This window comes from Tiliqua scincoides, chromosome 6, assembly GCF_035046505.1.
Source record: "Tiliqua scincoides isolate rTilSci1 chromosome 6, rTilSci1.hap2, whole genome shotgun sequence".
Classification (NCBI taxonomy): domain Eukaryota; kingdom Metazoa; phylum Chordata; class Lepidosauria; order Squamata; family Scincidae; genus Tiliqua; species Tiliqua scincoides.
This window is the reverse complement of record NC_089826.1, coordinates 51,684,337-51,704,868: the sequence shown is the minus strand read 5'-3', so window position 1 is coordinate 51,704,868 and position 20,532 is coordinate 51,684,337. Positions and strand designations below refer to the sequence as shown.

At 42.1% G+C, this 20,532-nt stretch overlaps 2 protein-coding genes across 6 annotated transcripts in view; one reads left to right on the top strand and one right to left on the bottom strand.

Annotated features, from left to right (window-relative positions):
• Positions 1–2,364, top strand: part of LOC136655307 (probable ATP-dependent RNA helicase DDX60) — a 60,806-nt gene extending 58,442 nt beyond the window's left edge. For 4 of the 5 annotated variants that reach the window (XM_066631636.1, XM_066631635.1, XM_066631633.1 and 1 more), the window contains 2 exons: positions 367–429; positions 522–2,364. In XM_066631636.1, coding sequence (XP_066487733.1) covers positions 367–429; positions 522–621 — 163 coding nt within the window. In that variant the 3' untranslated portion in view covers positions 622–2,364. The remainder of the gene's footprint in view (positions 1–366; positions 430–521) is intronic. The other variant, XM_066631637.1, reaches the window with a different exon arrangement.
• Positions 2,365–5,010: 2,646 nt separating this feature from the next.
• LOC136655587 (uncharacterized) lies at positions 5,011–18,544 on the bottom strand. The gene is made up of 8 exons (XM_066632157.1): positions 17,779–18,544; positions 16,363–16,449; positions 13,409–13,642; positions 11,411–11,433; positions 9,135–9,280; positions 8,728–8,804; positions 8,542–8,637; positions 5,011–7,205 (listed from the first exon to the last, which is right to left on the bottom strand). The coding sequence occupies exons 1-8, from the start codon at positions 18,391–18,393 to the stop codon at positions 5,673–5,675; spliced, it is 2,811 nt and encodes a 936-aa protein (XP_066488254.1). The 5' UTR covers positions 18,394–18,544; the 3' UTR covers positions 5,011–5,672.
• Positions 18,545–20,532: the final 1,988 nt, after the last annotated feature.

The window sequence follows — 20,532 nt, the reverse complement described above, 5'->3', positions numbered from 1 at the left end:
CTAGTCCATCCACCCGCCTGCCCTCCTCCCAAACACCCCCACTCCACCCTCCATCACCCTCCAACCCCCTTTGCTGACTTGCCTCAGCTGGCACTTTCTTTCCCGGTTGGGGCCTGAATCTGACACAGAGAGGTTGGCATGTTTCCTTGCACTGGCCCAGCCTTCTCTGGAGTAGTCTCAAATGTGCTTTATGGCCAAAGACAAAGTCAGGATTACACCATGAGATTTTCAGTAAGCTGAATTTTGAACTCAGTATTACATTTTTCCTGCACTTGTAGAAAATAATGGATACTGGAATATAAAAACCTGCTGCCATATAGATGCACCTACTTGTTTCAAGTAAATGATATTTTTTTTGTTTTCCAGCTTAAACAGAGGAGACGCGTACAACACTGTTAAAGATTTTGTGCTTGCCATCAAAGCTATAGAGTATGATCTAAATATATTTTACTACTAGTGAATTTAATGTACATCTTAGGTTTGATGCATTTAATTTATCTTCGTTTTCTTTCTACCTGCAGAATTTCTTTGGGTGAACTATGCGAAAACACTGAGGACAACGTTGTACTGGCATTTAAACAACTAGAAAAAACCTACTCTGGAAAATTTGAGTTGGTTTAAGTGTAACAACTGCACTTAATACTGTAAAATGACATTGCCCAATGTAGAAGAGAGCCAATGCCCCCAAATATGACTGGTTATTTCAACATTGTTATCTTCTCAGCTCCCTAATCCAACCTCACAATTCCAGGAGCTCTAGAACCACTGACTTTTACATCTGTTCACTAGGTCTTCCCTCCTCATACTTTACACAAACACCTCTGTTCACAGGCGTTGTGTAAATTGTTCATGATAAACTTACATTCTCTTGTGTTTTCTCAACTGTGATGCTTTATGTGCTACCTAGGCTATTTAAATTAGAAATAAATCAACTTTTATTTAAAAAATTAGCTTCACTAGCAACCTACTTAAGAACATACGAAGAGCTCTGCTGGATCAGTCCAGGCCCCATCTTGTCCAGCTTCCTGTATCTCACAGTGGCCCACCAGATGCCTCAGGTATCTGCCTACTTCACTATATAGTGGAAATGGCATTATTATAGCTGAGTCTACAACTGAAATTTAGTTTTCAAATTGAAATGTTGAAGTTTCATTGTGATTTTCCACAGTAAAAGGTTCACATTTCCATGCATTTAGTTAGAATAAAGCTGAATAATGTGTGCAGCTAGGTAGGGAAGGAGTAATACAATTTCATGAAGGTTCACTGGTTTCCGTCAAGAATTAACTTTTATATTTGAACAAGTCAATGTGGTCAACTGAAGTCAACTGAAATGTTTGTCTTAAAGTAAAATAGGACAGCCACTGCATTGTTGGAATGCTAGTCGCCACAGCAGTTAGTGGCGGCTGTTAATGCAATGGTCATAAAGACAGATGTAGCCAAACAGGAGGGGGGTTCTAAAATTGAAAGAGGATTCTTTTCTGTCACCCAAAGATGGAACATATTCCAGCTACTAGAGACTACTGCCCAGTGTGGCTTCTACCGATTCTAAAATTGATATCTATCTTCGCTAATTGCAAAGATAAAAAGAATTAAAGGGGGGGCTGCTGTTAACTGCAAGGCTAGTTTGGGTGGGTTATCTGAGCGGTGGTGCTTTTTGTAGATCCTGGACAGCTAAGCTCAGGTGTGTTAAGTGTTTGGGAATAGAGGTGAGGGGTGGGGGATGAGGGTTCTTTTATGAACCTGTTCAGTAGGTACATTTTAGCATATTTTTGTTTGATTGCTATAGGACTTTCCTCTCATGTTAATCCTTTGTGTGACATAGAAGAGAACAAAGAACTGTATCTCCAGCATATCATTCATGGATGAAAAGTAGACAACTGTTGCAATGACACTTGTATTGATATTGAACAGTATTTCAAGTACTAAAGTAGTGAAGCTTTGGAATTATGAAGATTGTGTTCATTCTTTTGTTCAGTACATTTTAATGATACCACCATTGATGGAGTTGAGGAGGATGGCAGTGAGCAACAGAGTCTTCTCAGTGGGGGTGCCGATTGTGCAACTCCTTCCCCATGGAACTAAGAACAGCTCCCTCTTTGGAGACCTTTAAGTGGCACCTTAAAACCTTTCAATGGCTGATGTGATGGACTGATATTTTAATTGAATACAATTGTAATTATTTAATTTTTATATCCACAGGGTCTCTGTTTTATTGTTTTTAATGAATTATTATATGTTTAAATCTTGTGTGCTGTCTTGAGTGCTTTTACCAGAAGAAAGGCAAGGTATAATTGTATCAAATATACAAAACATCTGAAGTCACTTCGAGATTGAGAGGATTATAAACATTAATATATAATTTTACTCAGTTGCCTCTGAGTCTCCTTTCTCCCTTGTCTGTACAGTGTGAGCCCTAGTAGACAAAAAGAGAAGTTGCACTTACAAATTCACTCACACATTAAAAAAAAGACATCATGGTGTCATCTTCACTTTCATGCTGTGTGAGCAGTAAACACATTGCAGACTTACATAGGGTGCTTGACAGTTTCCCTTGGCCTTTAACAGCTGAGGCCAATATCATTCTTTTTACTGAAAGCAAATACTTGGTTCTCTCACATTGTCTTCTGAATGGGGCACAAAAATGAGATCTGGTATGAGCCGTTTGAAATCGGACCAAACAGCAGGAGCTGGGAGACCTGGAGGCTGGTGATACCTTCCCTGAAATTGGCAATATCAAAGGTAAGATTGGACAGCTATTGTACTAGCTGAAACTATGCTCTGTGGAAATTGACAATTGAGATCTCAGATGATTGGGGAGAGGAGGATATGAGGGAGCTGCCATAGGCTAAACAGTAATTTACAGAAAGTAACAGAAATCCTCAACTGCCTCCAGTACAGAGATCTTGTGGTGTGAGACATTACCTTGGTGAGTTCAGCAACCAGCCAGGAATGAGTTTTGGACAATATGACCACCAGTTTTGAGGCTTTGTTGGAGCAAAAGTCTCAAAGCATAAGGAAGTTGATTGGGGCTGTTGGGATCATTCAGCATACAAGTGCAGTCATACAGAGACAGGCCTCACCTGTCCAGGCCTGAAGCTCCAAAAGCAGGGAAGGTGGTTAGGAGGTTGTGCCCTTGCTGCCCAACCCATCCGCTCTACTTGTGTGCATTTGTAAATAGCTGTGGTTGCACTGGAAAGCGATAAACTTATCATATAGGAACTATTTCAGAATGCTTCATAAGTAACATGACAGTAAATGGTTAATAAACAAACCTTGTTTGTTGCTAGCCACAAAATCGATTTGAGCTACTGAGTAATCCAGCTCCTCACTGCTGAAATAGATGCAGAGACCACCTCTGATCTTTTTGGCAGAAATCCCAGATTCAGCAGTGCCACCCACCTACCGGCTGCCTTCCCTGGTTCTGTTAAGGGAGGTCATCTTGGGGAGAACACTGGCTTGGTTAAGGAACAGAACATGGGAAAAGAACTTCTGGTAAACTGGGAAAAGAACTTCTGACCAATTGCATGCCTACAGCTGCTGTATCCGTTAAGTGGTTCTCAAACTCTGCAAGTTTGTATCCCGCCAAACTCTGCAAGTTTGAGAATCTCTGCAACTGTTTGCAACTTGTTTTAATTGTGTTTGTTTTTGTAATTTTCACTTATTGTAAACCACTTTGGGTCTTTTCAGGGAGAAAGGCGGGATACAAATGTAGTAAATAAAATCTTGGGGGGGGGCAGGGGGTGCCCCCAATAGCACCACAGCAGTTGTGGCACCCTGGGGACCTAGGATCTTGTATTCCTACTGGGGGGCTTGCACTGGCCTCAGGGAGGGTCTGGGAGGCCTGCAGCCCCTCTGTGGGCCTCCCTAATGTTTGTAATCACTCTCATTGGGGATTGGAGCACAATTCTGGTTTTTGATCAAAGGCCAGCGCAATACCCAGGTAGTAATACAAGCCCCTGGGTTCCCATGGCACCACGATTTCTGCAGTGCCATTGGGACATCCATTTCTGGGCCACACTCCTTAAAGGGGAATGGCCTTCTTCTGCTCTTTGAGAACAGTTGTGTTAGACAGTTGCACCAAACTGGAACTGGAAGTAGTAGTTTTCCATCCACTGACACACTGGTTACTGGGAAGAACATAACACATCCGGGTATTACTCACCCAATGAGATATTTTAATTTATTTATGTAACTGAACAAAAACATCCTGGGGCATACTTTTACCTGGAAACATTTATAGAAGATAACATGTGGAATGTATAGCTTTTCCTCCTCCTTTTGCCCCATTCCCTGTAGAAAGAATGCCTTGGTCTTCTGCTTCCAAGAACTTTTAAGTAAGGGGAAAGACGTAAGGGTGAACTTGGCTGGCTACCAAATGAACTGTGCATTTGCCACACCTCCAGTGAATGTCATGTTACCTTTTGGCTCCCTTCTCCATTTCCAACCAGTTGTCTTCAGTGACCACTATCAACTGGCTGGTAGCATCAGTGAATTTAGGAAGAAACTCCCTGCTCAGCAGAAGGGACAGGAGCTGAAGTTTTAGAAAGGATGCTCCTGCTTTCTTGATTAAAGGACAACTGAACAATAAAGGGGGAAAATATTCCTTGTGAAAACATGATATGCCTGAAACAGGAAGTTTTCTATCTCAGAAGGGCAAGGCCTTGGGAAAACACTCAATTTTGGTGGGGCAGAGCTACTGGGATACAAGCATGAAGGCTACTGAAGGATGATTGACAGTGCTAGAAGAGGGACTAGCATGGCTTTTCCCCTAGAGTTAGATTAACATGTGGTTCTAAGTCCTATACATGTTGACCCTCGTGGATGCATTTCCCCATAAACAAAAGCATATCTTGTGTGCCCCCCCCCATCAGAATGCACACAGCTGGTAGGGCTGTCTTGGATGCTGCACTTTATAGATAGAATAAAACTGATCAAAGCCTTACTAGGTTGGGCACCTTTCTTGAAGGGCAAAAGTAATGTTTAATTATGCAAATAAATAAACCGTTAACATAAGTTTTAGAATTTATTTGGGGAAATGAATTCAGAAAAGTTACTGCCATTGGATGTTCACTTCTACAAAACAAGCACAAGGTATAATGAATGCTACTCATAATGCAGTTTCAGCAAATCTTCCAGCCCCTTATCATTCTGACCGTAGCAAGTAGGAAAAAAATTACAAATTCAGAAGCTTTGAGCATTATTCTATGTGTTCCCAGACAGTGTGCTCTTGTAGACAGGTAGCCAATGACAAAATTCTATATAAATATAAAAACTTAACATTTGAGTTTCAAAGAGACTTGTATGAAGGACTTTCTATATTGCGTGCAAACTGAAAATCAATGTTGTACTGTGTTAGTAAATAAAGGAACTAAAGACCTGCTTACTCAAAACATATCTTCTATTATGAAGTTTTGGAATCTCATTGAAGGTCCCCATAGCTACATGCCAACTGTAATTGTTTTTAGAGATACTGATTTTTTTTAGCAATTAAATATTGGATATACAAGGTCACACAGGTATCAGGTGCTTCAGAGTATCAGATTTTACCAAAAATATCTGGGGACGATAGTTAAATTTGATCATACTGCTCTTTAGAAACACTAGCAAAATCAAGATTTATACTTTTCAGTAAGTTTTTCTGCTTTATTTTTTTTTTTGCATGTTTCCAATTTTCAGCTTGGTAATACTTTATCTTCAGCAACAGAAAAGTATTCTGATGTACAGCTAGAGTCACTGGAGTTAGATTCTTGACTTAGGTCTTCTACATCAGAATCTGCATTTGACATACAACATGGTCCATTTGCTAATGTAGGAAATCCTATATGGTCGTTAGCCATAGGTGGGTCTTCTAATGGAAAATGGCTCTCTTCAGGGAGGTTGGGTGAAATTAAAGCACTGTTTGGAGTAATAACATGTAGTACATTTTGTTGAGAAGAAGCTGTGCTTTCCGTTTCTGATGTCTGACACTTGTCCATGGAGGAAAAGGAGGAGCTGCTGATTAGATTTTTAATTTCTTTATAAACAGGAATACTGTTTTTGGAAGACACAGCTGATTTTGGGGGGTCAACTTTCTCCTCATATGAGGCACAACTATTTTTGATATTGCCTTTGAAAGAAAACAAACATGGAGTGTTACTTGTCCAACATTTGTCTGGAGAGAGACTACCAGAAACAGATTGCTTTTCTGAAGTGTCTGCCTTCTCAAAACAACTAGCTGATTCGCAAGCCACATTTGCAATGCAACTGGAGTTCCCTCCTAATTGCTTACTAACTGCAGGTGGTGTGAACCAACCATGTCTAAGATTTTGTTCCTTAGTGATGGAAGTGGCTTTGTTCTCTTCCTTCTGAATGGAAGGAAATAAGGCCTTCTGTGAACTGTTCAGTGTGGCTGTCTGAAAAGGAGCATTTTGAAAACCGGTAGATAGAACTGAAAAACAAGGCATTCCCTTTGTTGAACCTGGCCCAGGACCAATAGTGCGGGAAGCAGTAGGAAAGGACATAGCAGCAGTTGTAGTAGTAGTAGTAGAAGAAACTATGGTTGAAGCGTTATATCCATTTATGCTGTTTAAGTTGTAATCTTCAGGTTTCTCTAGAAAAAGAGTTAAAAATGGATTATCTGTTTTGAACGATGGAGCTGACCCCTTAGTTGCAGTGCACGACGTCAAATTGCCACTTGAACTGAAAACAAGAGATGGATCTGGATGCTGCGCATTTTCACCAGATGAGTTAAAGTTTATAGCAGTTGCAGAGGGTGATGCTGACTGGGGTAAATTTGACAATATGGTAAGTGAGGGCTGGGTTCCAAAAGGAAGCATTGCAGCACGAGGCGGAGGAATTGTGGCTGGTTTTAAAATGTTAGTAGCTTTTTCTGACAGTGAGGTTTTCTTGCTGACTTTCTGGGATTTTTTAATATTAAAAATATTGTTTGAGACAGAAAAATTCAAATTTGCAGCTGGTGCACTAAATGTAAAATCAAGTGAACTGGAAAAACCGGACTCATTGACAACCTGTCTTGGTGACGCTGGTATTTTTGATGCGTTTTGATTATTTGCTTCTGCACTAAGAAAAGAAAGAGGAATTTCTAAAGCTGTGATGCTTGAAGGCAGAGATTTTGGCAAGGTCAGTTTTTCATTTAGAGCCGAGATTCGAATCTGTAAATCATCTGAATGCACTCGATGTGTTAAGTAATGATTATAACGCAACTCCTAAAATGAAAGAGGATGCCATATTTAGAATGTGCAAGTAATACAAAACCTTTAGTCTGATGCAATTGGTACTTTCAATAAGTATGCTACAGATTTAAAACTGTGCTGTGCAACTGTATACAATTCATCTTAGCAGACTACTAAGTTATGCTGGCCAAGAAGGGGGCCTGGATGGGAATATGGAAGAGTATGCATCCCAGAATGGGATGAGGCAACAGTTCTATTGGACCCTGTTCCAGGTACTAAATCTGTGCTAGGACGGACAGTTCTCTCCTTATTCACTGACAATGTCGCCATGTTGAGCAGGATCAAAGCCTTGGTTTTATCTTTGATCCTCTCTCTCCTTTGTCCACCAATTTGTCTGTCACCAAGTCATGCTACTTCTCCCTTTACAACGTGGACTTCTTTCTCTCCTCAGCCATAAACTCTAGATCACATCCTGTTACTGCTAACCTTGACTACCTGCAACCTCCTCACTGGTCTTCCATTGGTTTCCTCACCATTCTCCAGCACTTTGCTGCCAAAATCATTCACCACTATCATTGCTAAGACCACATAATCTTCCTTTGTTATTTTCATTTCCATTAACTTCCTTCATTACCTTCATGTTCACTCAGGAATCTACCACAAATTCCTTGTCCCTTCAAAGCCCTTGTCCCTTCAAAGCCCTTCATGGTCATGCCCATCTATAACTCTCTGATCTCATATTCTGCTAAGCTCCTGCCCATGACCTTCACTCCCCCAGTTCCATCACCCTTAGCCATGCAAACACCTCATCCCTCAGATGTTTCCAGCCTCTCCCTTACCATCCTTTATGCTGAGAATGCCTCTCAAAACACCTGCATATTTGCTCTCGCTTCCTTCAAATCCCTCTTTAAAACCCACCTTTAAGTCTAGCACAATGTCCTAGTACTTCTTCCCTACTGCAGCTAAATTATATATAACTGAAACCATCACATAGGCTTTTTTTGCATACCCTTGCTGCCATTTCCGTTCATCTTCCTATTTTGGTACCTAGATTTGCTTCCTGGGATGAAAGCTTCTTGGGAGGAAAAAAAAAGCATCTCTTATAGAAAAAAGCCTCTTTTCATTCTGCATAAACAGTCACGTTCACTGACAGGCCAGTAATAATAGTTTTAAGTGGCATTTGAAAATAAAGAGAAATACTAAAAGCACCTGATTCATACCACTCACTATGCAGCTTATTTTTTGAAAAAAAGTTTCACTCTAATCACACTGCACATGCATGACAATGACAGACCTTTTAAACTCTGTACATTTAAAACTATTACCAAAATTACAAGGAGATCAAGACAATGGACACACATGCACTTGCCTCGTAGCTCATACTTTCAGATTCAGTAGTTGCCAACACAGATTGAGTGGAGGTAATACTTCCATTATCCAAAATAGCATCTTCTCTTGCCATAGGCTAAAAAGGCAAATAAAAACTAAAAATCAATCCACAAGTATCATTTATTACAATTCACTTAATATGACTGCTTACAGGCTGCTTACTTACTGGTGTGCTTTTCTGATTTTCCCAGTTGTTTTCAGTGTTTGCAAATACAAAGTGTTCACTGTCTCCAGGAGGAACATCTGCTTTAAAGAACAAAAGATTAGAAACCACTTTTAGGGTATAGTGCAAAACGTACTTTGACGTTGTGCAAAAAATATGCAATTTTTTGTTGATATTAAAATGTCAACATTTCAGGTAAATCTACTTTTACAAAAACAATGGGACAATTCAGACTTCACTGGAGTCAGTCAAAATGATCCCTATTCATTTTAAGAGTTCATGGTTTTTGATAAAAAAAATCTTGACAGTCTTAAAACATGATACTTCTGCACTATAAAATGATAGAGCACCACACTGGAACATACTATCCCGCATTTCTCCCCCAGATGGGTTCGAGCATATTCCCCTACCTTTAACAGCATCCAGATCAACTGCAGTGAGTTTCAAGGCTAAGATATTATTAACTACAGACGTTGTATCCATTTGCATCTGCTTGCATTCAGATTGATTTTCATGGCAGGAAGCCATTTGCATCAGGTCAAGCTGAGTCTTCATTCTGCACCAAAAATTTAAGGACTCATGAAAGTACTATTCCAACTACTTATGATGCGACACTCCCAAGAAGAACTATAGAATTAGGCATGAAAGCATGTAACACTAAAGAAAGTGGGTGAACAAACTAGTTCTTAAAAGCAGAGAGACTGCAAAAGTTAGCAGCTTCTCAAAATTCTGTGAAATCAGCATCTAAATGAGATTTTAATATGAATGTTTATGACGAGAGAAGGTATGATTTATACTAGGGGTGAGCTAATTCAGGTTTGTGCTTTTAAAATTAAAACCATGGGCTTTGTCAATTGGTGGATTAAGGAATGCAGTTAGTCAAAATGATGAGTGACACTCTGCCGTAGTTTCTAATGTCAATCCTTAAAAATGCATTTTACATATGAGAAACACAAAGCAGCAGCTAATTCCAGGTCATAACACAGAATGTTGCCTTAGATTGAGTCAGACCATTAGTTTACTTAGCTTGGCATTATCAACACTGACTGGCAGTGGCTCTCCATGGTTTCAGACACTAGAGATAGTGGATACTCAACCCTGAACCTTCTGCATGGAAATACCTTGACCTTCCACTGAGCTACAGGCCCATTCAGTACTCAGTCACCAAATTCATGGTAGATTTTTTTTACTTTTTTAAAAAGTAAATCCATTAATCCCCATTAATCCATTTTTGCCCTGTCCACAGATGTACACATTTGGTCCCTGTTGCATATATGCAACACTGGGCAGAAATGGCTTAAGTTCCTCAAACTGCCACTTTGGGTGAAAGTAACTGCTTCAGGGGACAATATTTGGTAGGAAAATAGCTCATGAGTAAAGTGGCATATGAGTAAAGGGTATCTTCCTCTCCCAACGGAGGTTACCACTTCCATAGATATTTCCCACCCCCCAAAAGGCACTCCTGATTTGAAGCATGCCTCCATTGCACATATTTGTTTGCATGTTTAATCTGATCCTAATTAGCTGTCTCATGCAGCTAGTACGAATACTTCAAAATTGGTGTTCAACCTTTCCTCCTCAATCATTTCAAGTCTAAAACACCCTCTAATAGGGCAATACGGAGAAGGGCTACAGGAAAGAGCCACAACAGAGTCTAAAACAAAAGAACAAATATCTCCTAGGAGAACTCTTTCCCTAGGAACAAGGTATTAAGCACAACAATTTACCAGCAGGTATTTCATAGTACACTAGCCCATTTGGCATCAATAAGAGAAATGTATAACATGTGCAGCCTTAGTGCAATGGCTGTACAACATATGCTAATGAATGCTTAAATCCTGGAGGAAAAATGAATTCCAATTCTAATTACCCGATGAATCACTTGAATTGGGAAAATAAGTATAGAAATATTTAGGCAGGTTCCAGAATAGCAAGAAGAATCAAACTATCATAATGCTTAAGCACATGGTAGGGATTTCCCCTACCGGAAAAATGATTTAGTCTTTAGTGAGTGTATTTCCAAAACACTAGATTCTTCAGAGAAGAGTCTGCATGGCTTAATTTGGGGCATTGTGATGCAGCAAGTGATGTAGACCTCCTGTGGCCATTCACGACCTCTTATACACTCATAGAATAGAATATGATGGACATAAAGGGAACCACCTCAACTGTACACAATCTTATGCTTTAGTAAATTGCAGAACCAATCTGAAGTCACCTTATCCTTAAGTTAAGCACATCAATTTTATGGCAACAAAAAAATGAGATGGCGAGAATTTCACTGTCTGACTTTACCTGTACGGCAATGTACAAACAACCTATGTAATATAAGATGAGACTTAAGTCTACAACCCTGAAAGGATGTGGGCAAAACTCATAATCATTATGTCACCACACCTCATACATGAAGCTTCTTCCTAAAATCCTGAAAAAAGGAATAAATTTGCTTGTGTTTCTGAACTTTAGGATAGTGAAATTGTGCTTGCCATAGGAGATGCAAGACACTTACAAGGGACAAGAAGAATGGCAACCAATACAACAGATTTAAATAAACCACAACTTTACCAAATAAACCTTTCATTAATTTGGCTGCATGAAGCCTTATATTTACATTTGATAAACTGCCTTACCAAAACAGTGTATGTCAACAGGTTGCATGAATGTTTACTTGGTATAATATGCTTACCTTTGATTCAAGCTGCACGCAACCTGTGAATTAAACAAAACAGAAATGAAGATTTTCTGCTATTAAGTTAAAACCTACTACTTTATTACAATCAAAACCTACTACTTTATTACAATACTTCTCAAATATTAGCTTAACCAGATTATTTCAGCATGGCACATCAAGGCCAGACAGTAGAATTTGGGAAGGAAAACTGCTGTACAAAAGCACTAATGGAAGAGCCCAGCACTCTTTCCAGGTTAATCCAGAAGAACAAATACCACAAATGTGCTCATTAAGGGAAACTTTATCTGCCCAACGTTGTGTTGCAACACAGAGCTCAGCCTGGAGTGTAAAGGCAGCTTTTTTATTTGTATGTCTATGAGTTCAGTGCCTTCTCACAAATGGAACTTGCCTAGCTAAAGGAGGATGGCCAAGCCTGCAAAGCAGTGTTGTTGTGTGATTATACATGATGACAGCCAGCCTCTGGTTCACCAAGAGCTTCTGGTCCACTCAACCAGAGCTATTCTCTGTTTATGTCCAGAGGGTGTTCTGAGGACCAGGGAGGCTGCACAGTGAGTTCTTGCTGGCTGACTCAGGCTGGCATGGGAATCTGAGTTAGTGGGGGAGAGTGGAGCTGGGGTGTTCCAGGGCAGGGTGAGGGCAGGTGGGCCCATTGGTGGGTCAGGCCCAGGAAGGGAGTGGTGCCTAGATCTGGCACTTAGACCAGATCCTAATCCCAATCTCTGGAGGCCTGGCCTAATGTCAGGCTGCTCAAATCTGCAACACCACTTTAGATCCAAGTAGCCCTATGCTATGTTACCCAGGGTAAGGGAAATCTATTCCCCTTGTCCCAGGTTGCACCACATCCAGCCCCAACCCCTGCGCTGGATAGGAAGCAGGTCAGCTGGCCTGCCTGTTCCACCACGGGTTGAGATTGGGCTGCGAGTCTCTATCATGTTTTCAAATGACGGACGCTTAACTTTCAGTATAAGCTTTACTAAGAGCAATACAATATGCAGGTGTTTTCCTTTTGTGCATTTGAATCCATTAAAAATATTTGTCTGACACATTCATATCTCTGTTTTCTACCATTCTAGATCTTCTGTGCCTTACTGAGATCTCTATACTGAACGTCTCTATGCTTAAACAATATTTGAAAAGAGCTTCAGAGTCTGTTAAATCACAACTTGTCCTCCCACAAATCTACTACATGCTTGAAGAATGTCTTGGGCTTGTGCACACTCACTTCCATCCTCTACATCCTGCTTACTTGTGTTAGTAGAGGGGATGAATTTCTCCATGAATGAGTGCTTTGCCCACATTCAATTTAACTGTGCCCTCACTTTTCGAAGCTGTTAATGCCAACTGCAGTCAGAGAAATGTTATGCTATAACTAAACAGGACAAACAAAGCAGGATACAGACTGTCAGCCTACTCCTATCAGGTTTGGGCTGTTTCACAAAAACATTTACAACAGTGGAACAGTTCTGTTGTTGTAAAATGGCTGCTGACAGGTGCTCGCAACAGCCATTTTCCAAGTGCTGCCGCAAGAGGTAGCAGCACCTCAATCCTGACAATGGACCACACCCACCACAGAAGGTAAGGCAGCAATGTGTGGGCAGGGAGGGGAAAGGAACAGGGTGGTGGGATGCTGTAGGATAGGATGGATTCAGTGGCAATGGCACACGTTGGATCCTTTTAACAGACTCTCCACCCCCTTTGGACTTAAACCAGATGGTAAAGGCTCTAGGAAACCCACTGGCAATCAGGAAGTGTAAGGGTCAATATTTTCTCTTATCTCTGGCAAGCCTCCCGATTTCCCCCCCCCATAGAGCAGTAGCCTTTTTGACAGGACTGTATCAGCGGGGGGGGGGGGGGAGAGGATAGGATTGGGCTCTTAGAGTAACTTTAGTATGGTTGCAATTTTTTGTCTTCTAGAACAGTATGGTTTAAGAAACAAAATCCTGTTTGCCTATACATCAATTTATGTGTAACCAACACCTACAGTGTTCTTACCTCTAAGAAACGCTGGGGATCACATTCATCTACAAGGTTTTCACAATCATTCAGAACGTTTTCAATGGTCTTCCTGTGAACTTCCTTCACTCTCTTCCATATTTGACATTCCTTCTCTTTCCTTTTCCTCTGGTTTTCAAGGTCTTCAAGCAACTGTTTTTTCCTAGTTTCTAAAGCGTTGCAGATTTTTTCAAATTTGGTTTTGATAATTTCCTCTTCATTCTGCATTACTGCCTAGAACAGTAATTAGATTTAACAGATAAGTGCCTATGGTTCAAATTTAGACCTCACTGATATGCTCGCCAAAGTACATGTATGTTCACATCTACAATTCTTGCAGATGAAAAAAAAAAAAAAGACAGAAGAAAAAAATGAATGAGGGTGGAGAGGGGAATCTGCCTGCCCCCCAGTTGTAAGTTATCCACAAGGATTTCAAAAGTACAAGACATGGCAATGCAATGCATAAAACTAATCTTGAAGTAGATATGACTGCTCTAGGCATGCTGCACTTATATGGCCTAGTGGTGGCAATGGCTTGGAATGCATTTTACCAGTTTAGGCAAATATGCCGGCTGCATTCTTTCTTGGATAATAGCTATCTAAAGTCTGTATGTTATGTTTTAGTCACTACCAGATTAAAATTACTGCAATGCATTCAAAGCGCGGCTGCCTTATGAAAAATTTTTAGAAATGATAGTTGGTTCAAACACTGCTGTTAGATTACTGAGTAGTGTGGTATTAAACTTTCAACCTTAAAGTCTGGATTAAGGATTTTTAAAAGACTACTTCTATATAGACCTACCCATATACTGAGGTCTTCTTCAGATGCCCCAGTGCAGGACCCCTAGCTATCTGAAATACTTAAGAGCAGAACCCTTCCAACAGCTGCGTGAAGATTTTACGACTCCTTTCCAGATGCTGTTCACTCCTCCCTCTCTTTGCTGGCATTGTGATGTTAGGTAAAAGTTGTATACTGTACTTAGGCTGCTTTTTGGACTCTCTGAATTGAAGGGGTTCTCCTTTCTGGCAATTTTGATGAGTTTCTTTGCTAGTTTCTAATTTGTAGTTTGTTCGCTGCGGTTTTATTTAAGTCATTAGTTGACTATTTTGAATACTAAGCTTCAATACTGGATGGGTGTTAGCCACCTCATACAATCTTTTCAGTCCAAATAAGACAATTCAAACGTTTCAAAATAAAAACATCTCTTCTCCCATTTCCATTACACACAGAGCACAATCACTAACAACAAACAGTGCTTCTTCACCATGGTTAAAAATAATAATGAGGGGGTGAGGCGTCTCACATATTTAGTATTCAGGTGCAACAGTCATTTGGCACCAAGCTGTTTCCCAGCCTTAGGAAGATGCATGCATATGAGGGAATGAAGAAAATGGGTAATGCTGCAATGACTTAAATCACAACACTATAAAGAACGTTGCAACAAACTTTTAAAAACGAGATACACATGCCACAGAAAGAAGTCAAGAATCAGCATCATACAGTGGTATAATTCATACAAATGTCCTGTACTTCAAAGATTTAGCTTTCAGCTGCAAGCTTCTGCACTTCATAGTACTATTATCAAGAAAAATGAATACAGACAAGGAAGAAAGGTGCAGGAATACAGGAAGCCCCGATATGTATAGTTTGATTTGACCCTAAACTGTTGACAAAAAGAATGTATGGCTGCTTTGTTTTCCTAATAACCACTGGTGAATGCTTTTCAGGTTACACAACTCATTTAATGCATAATTCAACATGCAAAATTCTCTCCTAAAGCAACAGAGACATGCAACAGCTTGCTATGTTTTTTCTCCCCCGCATTTGGATAATAAATTCTATGGAACTTGAGGGCTTGCACTATTAAAACAGGGATAATATGACGAATACCAATTTTAATGGATTCAACATTCTTAAAAATATAAAAAATATTATTTATTCAAAATGCTTCATTCTTAAAGTATATACTACAATAATATTTCATTGTCTTGCACAAACCTATGGAAATTTTTTCTTCAAATATGCACTACAAGTTACAAAATCCAGCCAGACAAGATACACTGGAAATGTTAACTAAGTTTGCTTCCATCTGCTTATTTTTAACTTAATGTACAGTACAATCCCAGACATGCTTCCTCAGAAATAAGTTCCACTGTGTTCAATGGAGTTTACTCCTATGCAAGCATGCACAGTTTTGCAGCCTTAATATACTTAAGTTAGAATTAAAATTCACTTAAGCAACTGGTTTTTATCTAAGCACTTTGAAAAGCAATTGAAGTTACCTCAAATTTTTCAAAAGCACATACTAGACATATTCTACATGGCTCAAGAGGGCCACACAAGTACATTAACAATAAAATGGTAATGAAAATGCCTGCACAAAATTAGACCAGTATAGAAACAAACAGTTTCAGAAATTTTGTTTGTATTTAATAATTATTCCTACAATGTCTATCAATGGAATAGAACTATTATTTAAGATAATTCAAAACACTGGGAAGAACGAGATAGCAAAGATATGATTATGTGTAGACCTATTTACTGCAAGGGGTACTGGGGTGCCCAAGAAAAGACTCCAGCAGACACCTCAGGAAGTCACCAGAGAGTAGCAGGAAGAGCCAAAATATTATCTGAAGGCTGCAGAGTTCTTCCAGAGGCTGCAGGGACCTTCAGATTGGCACCTACAACCAGTGCAGACCCCTTTAAAATGACCAGTGGAAGCTTCCAGTAGTCATTTTAAAGAGGTCTGCACTGGTCACAGGTAACCATTCTGAAGGCCCCTGCAGCCTCTGGAACATCTCTGCATAGTAGATAATGACAACAGAGGCATGGATAAGGAGAGAAGGTGGCAAGTCAAATTCACATATAAAGAGAACCAACTGTATATACTGGAATCTATTGAGTAAAATACTTGCTATACAGTTATCTATAGCTTTTATTAGTTTCAGTTTACCTCTTCATTGTTTGAATATGTTGTAATTTCCTTCATCAGCTTCAGATGTACTGTTCTTAGTTTCTTCAGGTTACTAAAGAAGGTTAGCTACAGAACAGATAATTTAAAAATGTATAAATCATTCCAAAAAGCACATAACTAACAATGCCATATCCAATTACTGAAGTCATTTTGCTTTAAGATAAAAGTAAACAATTTTCAGGTTCTCCTGAATTCTTTACTTTCAGCCTAGACCAGGCCTCTCCAGAATTCAGACTCTCCGAATCCAGCACCCTGACTAATCCCCCTCCCACTTGAACAGTGCTTAGTTATGTGGGAGAGTCTCCCGTTTGTGCCACAGATCACCCCCAACTTTTGTGCTTGCCAGCCACTTCCAGGGTCTTTCACCCCAGCTGACTTTGCGCCCAGATTTCTGGGCAAGTGGGGCTGCCCAGCATGAAGTTCAGGGGCAATCTGCAGTACGGAAATGAGGCCCCCAGGCAGAACAGTAACCTATGCTTGCACCGGCAATTGATTTACTGGCACACAGTGGTCTCCACTTTGGAGACAGCTGGCCCAGATGATCTGCACTTCAAAACTGGCATATTCAATTCTTGGCAGATGTAGGGATTATTGTACTCAGTTTTGTTGAAGTATTATTTGTTATAAAGACCAAGGCTCCACCAAAAAAGTAAACATGCTTGAGTTCCAATGAAATCAACAGAACAGTTTAGCATAGTAAATGTAAGGTTCCCTGATTTCAAGTAAAGGATAGGAAAGTAGAGTAGCTAGTTTATCCCCCGCCACCCCAATCCTCTCATCTTCGTTTATCATTTAGTAACCAAGACCTGGTAAAGGGTCATCAACATATGGGGCCACTATGGGGTGACAAATAAATGGAAGATATTGCCTCGAACTCTTTAGGCCTGAATGGAGGTGCCCCTTCTTTGCCTCTGCTCCTCCCTATGAGACACAGAGTAGAACAGATGCCACAAATTGCTTGTTAACAATAGTAAGGATGTCAAACATACTTATGTGGTTAAAAAAATACCCTATTCTAAGATCAACACCATATTTGAATAAAGTAACCGTGTACAGGCTGTGTAACCAGTTACAGCACAGTGTATTACTTTTAATGTCTATTACCCGTAACTACTATGTCCCAGTGCAGGCCTACAAGATCAGGGGGACTCATGTGGGGGTCACAGCAGAGGCGTGGGGTGAGTGGGGAGCCAGTGCCTCCCACTGGAGTCCTTTAAAAAGCACTCCACTGTGTGAGGCAGCCAGAATCCATGTAGGTTGTGGGTGCCTCACACAGCAGCTGTGCTTTTTGAATGACTCCGGTGGGAGGCACTGGCTTCCCTGGTCCCTGCTTAGGACATGCCAGCTCTGCAGAGACGAGAAGGCGGCTGGGGCTCCAGCCTGGCAGCCCCTCACTTTCTCCTCCTGGTACACCGTGTCGATGAGGTTGACGGAGTGGAAGATCCCGCGGTGCTCCTCGGACACGCACTGGCCGCAGCCCCCGCGGCAGCACAGGCGGCAGTAGAGCTGCAGGGCCCGGCCCGGGTGCTTCTCGCAGCGCTCGCCCAGCGCCGCCAGTTGAGGGGCCAGGGCCGAGGCGGCGTCCTCCTCCTCCGCCGCCGCCGCTCCCTCGCCGGGCGGGCCGCGGGCAGCCTTCAACAGCTTCACCACCTCGGCCAGCGTCGTGTTGACCGGCAGGGCGGCCGCCCCGCCGTCCCGAGGCAGCGGGCAGACCTTGCGGCACAGCGGGCAGGAGACGGTGACGGCGGCCCCGCTGCCGCCCTGCCGCGACGCTCGGCCGGCAGAGCCTGGCAGCGGCTGCCCGCCGTCCTCGGCCGGCGGGTCATGACGGCGCGAAGCCTGCCGTGAGGAGGAGGAGGAGGGCGGCTGCTCCGCGCTGGCTCGGGTTAGGCTGAGGCACTCGACCAGGCAGGCCCGGCAGAAGTTGTGCGAGCAGAGCGGCAGCGTGACGGGCTCCTCGAAGAGCGACAGGCACACGGCGCAAGTCAGGCTCGCCTCCATCGTGCGCATGCGCCGAGGGGAGAGGGGGGGACAGTGGAGGCTCCCGCCTCGCCTCAGGCACGGCGACAAGAGCCCCCACAAACCACTCAGGAGATGAACTTCCGCGCCCCTCCCATCCCCGTGAGCGCTTGCTTTCCGTTGCTTAGACTCCAACTGCCACTCTCCGCTCACTCCCGGATCAGCCCCTCCCCCTGCTACAGGTGCCGAGTTGGACCAAAATGGAACAGAATCTTTTTCCTCCCTCGTCCCCCGCGTACACAGACAAGCCGTTCGCTTGGATGATTGCCCCTAGATTGATAGCATCTTCCGCCAATGAGATTGCAGGTTCTCTTTTCCGTATGGAAACGGAGGGAGGAACCATCTGTGAACTGATGCTACCTGTTCAGGGGCTTTGGCATCTACCCAACCCACAGAAGTGGGCACATTTGGTCCCTGTTGCGTATATGCAACGTTGGGCAGACATGGCTTTAAAATGATGCTGCAGAGTGGATGTCATTAGGGCTTTGAACAAGTAATACACACATATCACACAATAGTCAACCATACAAGCCTGTTAGTGTCTACTCAGATGTGAGCCCCACTGGGGCTGTTCAGGGGGACTTGCTGCAAGTCAACCCGCAGAAGGATCGCAGCCTTGTGCCATACAGAGGGTCAAAGTTAGCATTTGCTGTGCCTGCTGAGGGCCAGAAGTGACATCATTAAGCAGGAAGTGACGTTAAGCAGGGCCACATCATTGAGCAGAAAGTGACATCATTAAGCAGGAAGTGATGTTAAGCAGAGAGCGACATCACTGAGCAGAAAGTGACATCATTAAGCAAGAAGTGTAGTTAAGCAGAGAATGCATCATTAAACAGGAAGTAACATCGTTAAGCAGTTCATGGCCAGAATTAGCACTTTGTTCTCACATAGAAGCTTATTAGCTGCAAATAACAGAACAGGAAATGTGTAAACCTTGTTCGTATTTTCAAGATATGAGAAATCCCAATTATCACAGTGGGAGAGCCCAATGATAATGGTGAATCAGATAAGTTGCTTCCGGGGGCCACATTTGGCCCACGGACCTTATGTTTGACATCCTTGGCCAAAGGGGTTCTGGATGGAATTCTGTTAGTTTAGCCTGGCATTGGCGGGGTTTTAGTTTCTATTGGAGATTAAAGCTTCTGCTTTGAGGATTTTGGGGGGAGGGGCTGGTTAGTACAAAGGTTCCAAAAATACTTGTTGAGTGAACTCCTGAAGGTTCAAAAGCCAGAACACAAATACTGTACATCCTGTTTGTTTCATAATTATGCAAATAGATTGCAGATCTTGTTGGGTGTGAGATGCAAGGGTGGAATTGTTGCCTGACTCAGTGCTTGAATGACAAGGGAGTCAGAGGACTTCTCCCCTTTGTGGCAGCTACCTTCAGCTGCAATTCAGCCTATCCATGCTTACCTGGAAGAAGCCCTATTTACTGTGATGGAACTTACTTCTGAGTAGACGTATGTAGGATTGGGCTCTAGGGCCCAACCCTATCCAGTTTTCCATTGCTGGTGCCACTGTACCGATGGGGCATGTGCTGCATCTTGCAATGGAAGAACAGTCAATGAGGCCTCCTCAAGGTATGGGAACATGCGGCTGCACCAGGACGGGAAAGCTGGATAGGATTGGACCCTTAGTCACTGTTTTTAGAATACTTGGGGAGCATAATTTGGTTAAAATTGGGGGAGTCAAGAAATAGGGCTTGTAGATTTCATTAACCCTGCCCCTTTGCTGCTACTCCTCAGTTCAAGCACTGGTCTAACCCCAGAAGATCCCTGTATGAGATGCTTCCATACTAGCTGTTTTCTCTGGCATGGACAGCATTTGCTCACTTGGTAAAGAGAGCTATCTTTTAAGTGGTGGTTCTCATATTTAGTAGGGGGATCTAAAAACCTCTCAGCTTCATTCCCGACACTGCTGTTTCTGCTGCTATTCTTTTAGCAGTTGCAGTACAAGTTTGCTCTTGGCTGTTTTAGTGGAGGTGGAGATGTCAACAGCAATGACACTTGCCCACCACTCCTGGTTCTCTACCAGCTTTTGTGGTGGCACTTCATCCTTTGCTGTCACCACAGTCTCCTCATCAAACCTAAACAAGCCAACCACCCCTATTCCTGCAGTTTAAAATGAGCT